The 6,509-nt window shown below is 42.2% G+C and overlaps 1 protein-coding gene across 2 annotated transcripts; it reads left to right on the plus strand.

The window, feature by feature from the left end:
• Positions 1-617: 617 nt before the first annotated feature.
• Positions 618-2,561, plus strand: LOC123398029. Of its 2 annotated transcripts, none has more exons than XM_045092543.1 (3): positions 618-1,786; positions 1,900-2,046; positions 2,147-2,561. In XM_045092543.1, the coding sequence occupies exons 1-3, from the start codon at positions 1,121-1,123 to the stop codon at positions 2,492-2,494; spliced, it is 1,161 nt and encodes a 386-aa protein (XP_044948478.1). In that variant the 5' UTR covers positions 618-1,120; the 3' UTR covers positions 2,495-2,561. The 2 variants fall into 2 exon arrangements, with proteins under 2 accessions (XP_044948478.1, XP_044948479.1); XM_045092544.1 differs by having other exon boundaries at positions 1,912-2,046.
• The last annotated feature ends 3,948 nt before the right edge of the window (positions 2,562-6,509 follow it).

The following is a 6,509-nucleotide window of genomic DNA, read 5'->3' on the forward strand; positions in this document are numbered from 1 at the left end:
AGCTTAGTTCAAGCTTAGTTTAATGTTTAATTATATTTTTGTTTCAGTTTTTATACAAATTTTAATGAAACTATGAATTTCGTTCGAATTTGACCGGGATTTTACCGAATTTGGATGATTTAATTTTTTGTTTAAAACCCTTTCGAGCGATATTTGGAGTAACGAATGCGAACCCGAGAGATAGGTGCTCTCACTGTCGCGAACTTTGACAAGATCTTCTCTTCCGCAACAAATTAAAAGAGCAGCTGTCGCGACATACTTCCTCTGTCTCAAAATAAATGTGGATGTTCTAGTATAAAATTTATATTCTCTTACTGTCGCGACCTTTGACACGATCTTCTCTTCCGCAACAAACTAAATTAAAGGTGCAGGTGTCGACGTACGCCCTCCGTTCTAAAATAATTGTCTTAACTTTATACTAGCTCTAGTATAAATTTGTATTAAGTTTAAGACATTTATTTTGAGATTGAGGCAGTACTATTTTTTTCTGAAAAACATGCTAGCTGTTGAGCAGCGGGGTTTTGGCAGCGTCAAGGGGACGCTATTGATCTGGGGCCGGCCATGCATGCGCACATGTCACATTAGGCAGTTTCTAATTGCTCATGTCACCTTTCCATTTACTCACGTCCGCCATGGTCTGTCATCCATCGTACTAAGCCAGCAGTCAAAGTGTCAAACACACACTCTCCTCAGAAGCGATCGAGGTTGCTTCGTCCGCTCCGCATCTGGCCCTAGCCTCCCCTCCCAGTCCTTCTCCAATCCCGAGCTCCACCATAGAACCTAATTCTCCTCAGGGCCGATCTCTGCCAAACAGATGGAGGCCGGCCGTAGTAGTAGGAGTACGGCTACCCGGAAGAGGAAGTCAGCCGCACTCGAGGTCGAGCGCTATCCGGCTCCGGCACCACCGGCGGCACCGCCCGATCCCGGAGCGGCTGAACACGATGGATGCGGAGACGGACGAGATCTCCACCACATCAGAAACCTCAGCGACCTCCCCGACGACATGCTCCGTTAGATTATCTCGCTCCTCCCCATCAAGGAACGCGGCCGCACGCAGATCCTCGCGAGACGCTGGCGTCCCCTTTGGCGCTCTCTTCCTCTCAACATCGATTGTGATGATATGGTCCATTCTAATAATGGTAAACTCGGTGATGTCTTACAACGCATAATTTCCTCCCACCAAGGCGTCTGCCACCGCTTCTGCATTCGCCCAGAATTGTCCACGGACATAGACAACGATGCTGCCGTGGACGCCTGTCTCCTGTCCTCCACTCTGGATAAACTCAAGGAGCTTGAGTTCTACCGTCGGCGGTGGCACAACTGGCAGCCGGTGCCGGTGCCGGCATTAATCTTCCGCTTCTCGCCCACCCTCTGTGTTGCCAAATTCGGACATTTCACACTCGCGGAAGACGCACTTCAGGGGATTTACTTCCCCCAGCTTAAAAAGCTCGTTCTTCATTATGTCTACCTCTCGGAATTCTCACTCAACAGCATGATTGCCCGCAGCCCTTCTCTCGAGTTCTTGCTAATTATTCGGTGCACTGGAGCCCGTCGCCCTCGGATCAATTCGTTTACCCTTAGAACCATCGCAGTCGATAATCATTCGCCAGATCCATCCATAAAGGAACTCGTTATCGAGAGTGCCCCTCATCTTCAAACATTAATCCATCTTGATCACAACCATGATTTGCATATAGCCGCGCTTTCCGTGCCAAAGTTGGAGACCCTAGGTTGTACCAACTCCACGAGGCTCGTGTTTGGTTCCACAGATATTCGTCATCATCAGGTAGCTGATCTTCTTATTCATTTTTTTTACTGTTGTCAACCTTCTAATAACTTGCATTTCACTGCATATATACAGAAATTACGTATATTACTGTCTAATGTTTTGAATTTCAGGCTTTGATGAAGGGACCGTGCATTCGTGGCCTTGCAACAGCGGCGTGCAAAATCAAGTGTTTGGTTCTTGGTATGGCTACTCTTAATTTGCACATGGTTATCGAATTGATGACAAACTTTCCGTGCTTGGAGAAGTTGTACATTCAGGTGATGATAGTTTTACCGATAGTACAATTTCTTTGGCTTCTTTATTGATCTACTTGTTGTTGTGAAGTTCTTATATACATGGTTTGCCGATTTTTTTCAGTGCCAGAAATCATGGAAAAACAATTTGTGGCGTCGTAAATACCGGGGTCTCATTACCAGCACATGTTTTGACATGCATCTGAAAACAATAGTATTGGATTATTATCGGGGCACAAAATCTGACATTGATTTTGTTACTTTTTTCGTGCTCAACGCTAGAGTGCTAGAAAGGATGAAACTTTTAATAAAGAGGAACGATGATAAGTTCGTGGCAATACACCGTCATAGGCTTCAACTAATGAACAGGGCTTCACATGGTGCTCATATTAACTTTCGACTCAAGGATTCGGATGTGTGTATCAGTAACATGTACAATTTTTGTATACAGGAAAATATTTTAAATTTGTAGCTGTTTACATGCAATTGTAAAACACTTGTTCTACTAGAAATACAGCCAGCGACATTAAAGTTACTAAGTATGTATGGCTCTATCGGATTGTTATTTATTCTGTCAATGTTGCCATTCTCATCCTTACTCTTAATATGTGCAATTCAGATTAGCTTTCGGAAAATCTTCATACGGATGTGTGTTGTATTGGTAACTCATGAGCTTTTCATATTAGCGCATAAAATAACTTATGATGGGTGTGTGATTTGGCAAAGCATATGCGGGCGAGTAGTATTTACAATGCTTTCTCAAGCGAAGCATCACTTTCAACGATAGTTAGCTTTAACCCTCAAAAGGGGAAATCAAGCAGAATATACGTAAATCCACCATATAACAGTGTGTTTCTTGTGGTAAGACAATCAGAGCCAAAAAAAAGACACGAATACCTCATATGATGCTCTAGTTCTGTCTTTCAATGTACACTACAACACAATTGCAATACAAATTCCATGTTTATCAAACAAATTGACATAAATTAAATCTGAAATTTATTATGAGTTGTGTAGGCTAATACAACTGTTTGATGAAAATTTCAGTTTAACGGAAAAAGAAAACTAAAATTATGTATGAACTGAAAAGGGGCAAAGACCATCATATACCCACAGTTTGTAAGCACATTCAAATACCGATCAATCTACATAAGAAATTTTGCTATATCAGAGTAACAAACATAGCTTTGGATGGGATCACTGACTTTTTATCAGGCCCGAACAATGAATAGGCACAAGGCAGAACTATTTTGCTATAACTGAAATTCTATATTTCACGTACACGGCAAAAACAATCCGACACAATAATTTAAGGTATGGGTGGGTAATTTCTTAAACCCTTGGGTCTTGGTTTTCTGATGTGCTAAATAGGGGGTTAGAGTTCCTTTTGTTGAGATTTTCTAGTATTTCTCTGAATTTTTAATGGATAGTAGAAATAGATGTATGTTATTATTTATTAGTAGTAAAGGCTAGTATTAGAGAGATGGTGCCAATTCAGAATTTGAGGAGTGATTTCCTCTATGTAATAAGAAGACATAAGGCATGGTTCTGTTAGAAGATTGTGCTTGCACGAAACCAAGGTGGTCTACAGCGAAAGAAATACTCTATTTTTCATTATGGAAATATAAATGTATACTTATGGCAAATGTTTGAAAGAAGTTTGGCATGAAGTGTATGCTCTTCTGCAGGGACACATTTGTGTTAAATACCAAGAACAAAGAATACAATCGGCCATGTTGTTGCTAGGCTTTGCTCCTACTCCAATCTATACATGATCGGATAAGGCCAATCCTTGGCTAACAACCTGCCACAGTTTGTTACACACACGCACACATACAATCGTAACATCGTGACAACATGTCACGTTACACAAAACTACAAGCCTATTCTTTAGCATCCTCCCTCAATCTCAACGTGTCAAGGTTTAGGTTGTGTTTGAAGGCTTGAAGTTGTTTCCCTTGCGTAAACTTAGTGAACTCAGCAACAAACTTGATTTCCTGTTGGAATGAACTGCATGTACAGCATTTTCTAAAATATCATACCTTTTTAGATTGATAGCTGATGGTCCATGTTTATCTTGCTAATTAATGTTTAAAATATCATACTTTTTAGAATGATACATGTAACCTGTTTATCAATGGGGACATTAGTACAAATAATATGATGTACTAAACTAATGATATTTATTTGCAATAAACTGAAGAGAGAGAGAGAGATCGCAGTGCACAAGTAGTGTGTCCTTAAAGCATCCATGTGTGTTGTTTAGCTAACCACTAATTAGTTATTAATTTAGAGATTTGTTTGTGTTCCAAAATTTGATTAGTAGTATACATGTTTAGTCGAACTTGCTTTTATGAATAAAGCTTAGTGTAGTACAGCTGCGTGTGGGCACACAGACAAGCTGTAGAGCATGGCTCCTCATTCATCGCCACAATGATCTGCTCTACGGCTTGCTCGTGGTGCGGCTTGCCGCGTGCGGAGGGCCGGCCGGCGTCGGGAGCGAGCAGCTGGCGGCGCGGGGGTGGGGGAGGGGAGGGCTGGCCGGCATCAGGGGCGGAGGGGTTGCGGCGTGCGTTGGGCTGGCCGGCGTCGTGGTCGACGGTTGGCAGCACGGGGGTGAGGGGTAGGGGAGGGCCGACCGACGTCCTAGCGGATGAGCTGCGGCGGGAGCGGCCGACGTGGGGGCGAGCGGCCGCACCGTCGCGGTGGGCGAGCGGCTGGCGACGCTGGGGGTGGGGGGCTAGGGGAGGGCCGGTCGACGTCGTGGCGAATGGGCTGCGGCGGGAGCGCCCGTCGTCGGGGGCTAGCGGCCGTGCCGTCGCCCTCTCAGATCCGGTAGCCGCCACCTCCCAGCTTGAGGACCGTTTGTGAAACAACGTTGTTGTTTCACGAAACGGCATGCTAGGTCGCTGCTCCGTTGGCGCGCGGGCACGATCTGGTGCGTCAGATAGAGCAAGATCAACGAACGAGACGGTGGCGGATAGGTGGCCCGGATAAGTCAGTGGAAGGTAAGAGTTTTCCTTTATATATAGAGTGAATTTCACTTTTTATCCTATTTATACATTTATGACACATATTATCCCATTTAGTCAATCTTCTACCAAAATATCAGATTTGAAGATTTTTAACATGGTTTTATCCCGATTTTGCACATTGCTTCAGTATACGAAAAGCACACGTTGCCTAGTATCATTCTGTAAGCCGAATGCTATACCGAGCATGCCCATCAGAATACACGATGAACATATAGTTCTCGACTTAGCTACGTGTATGCCGTAAATACGGTGTTCCACACGTGGCTTATACAATGGACACGGTGTAACCTCAGGTAAGTCGAAGTTGCCTCGGAGAAGCACTCTGCTTATAGTGCAACTCATGGCAAAGCGTACCTTCCATGTGGCATGCACCCTGCCCGTGGTTCCATGATGGTGTTGTAGGTAAACCGAGTATCACCCGATATAATACACTCGGCTTACGCTTATGAAGCACAAAATATAGATATTGCAAGAAATGATTAAGTTGTTGAGTTGGACTTGTCACTATTACTTGTTGCAGATTCATGTTTAGGTACATGGAACATAAAGAGTCATGTAATGCACAAAACCGGCCTTGAGAAAGAATGGAATGCACACATCTGACACTATTGCTTTTAATTAATTGACTGGGATTTATTTTTATTTGAGAAAATAGAAAAAGTGGTTGTCTTCCAGATTTTACTAACACGTACAAACCAATATTCTAGAAATTATCTTTAAACTCTACCAAATATTTAAATTCCTAGCTATATGAGGTCTGTTAGTAACTTTCAAGGTATTATGTTGAACGATTTAATTCAATAATTGCGTCGTAGCTGGTAAAAGATAATTCAAGTGAAGGATATGTGTTTATAAATCTGTTATCATATAGCTTGAACGGTATCATATAGCTTGAACGGTACAGAAATATTGACTCCTCGGTGGTAGTGGAATTTCAGATGTTCTAGTATTGAAGGTAATATTAGCATGAGCTGCATAACATGAATTGGGATTATGCAATGCTCTATGTACTACTCGCTTCGTCCAAAATAAGTGTGTCACAGATTTAGTACTAAAGTAGTGCAAATATTGTAGTAGATCAACGACACTTATTTTGGAACAGAGGGAGTTTTATTTACTGTATGAAGCGTATGAGTTAACATCACTGTGTGAAGGTTATAACTATTGTATATGTATTATATGATGAATCTCATGAAATAGGAGCAAATATGTGAAGTGGTCAAATAGGAAAACTTGCGGCTGTTTCACAATTAACAGAATTTTGTTCTTCACAAAAGCAGGGATTACATGTCAATAAGCATATATATATTTATGGGAGAAGAGAGTGCATACTGTTATAGGATGTAAATTAAATTAAGCCATTATGTATAGATCACATGGCTGGATAGTTGTTGTGTTAACCAACTGAAAATGCTTTGACATCTGCATACATATTTGGATGTAGTTTAGCTA

This window comes from Hordeum vulgare, chromosome 5H, assembly GCF_904849725.1.
Source record: "Hordeum vulgare subsp. vulgare chromosome 5H, MorexV3_pseudomolecules_assembly, whole genome shotgun sequence".
NCBI classification, from domain to species: domain Eukaryota; kingdom Viridiplantae; phylum Streptophyta; class Magnoliopsida; order Poales; family Poaceae; genus Hordeum; species Hordeum vulgare.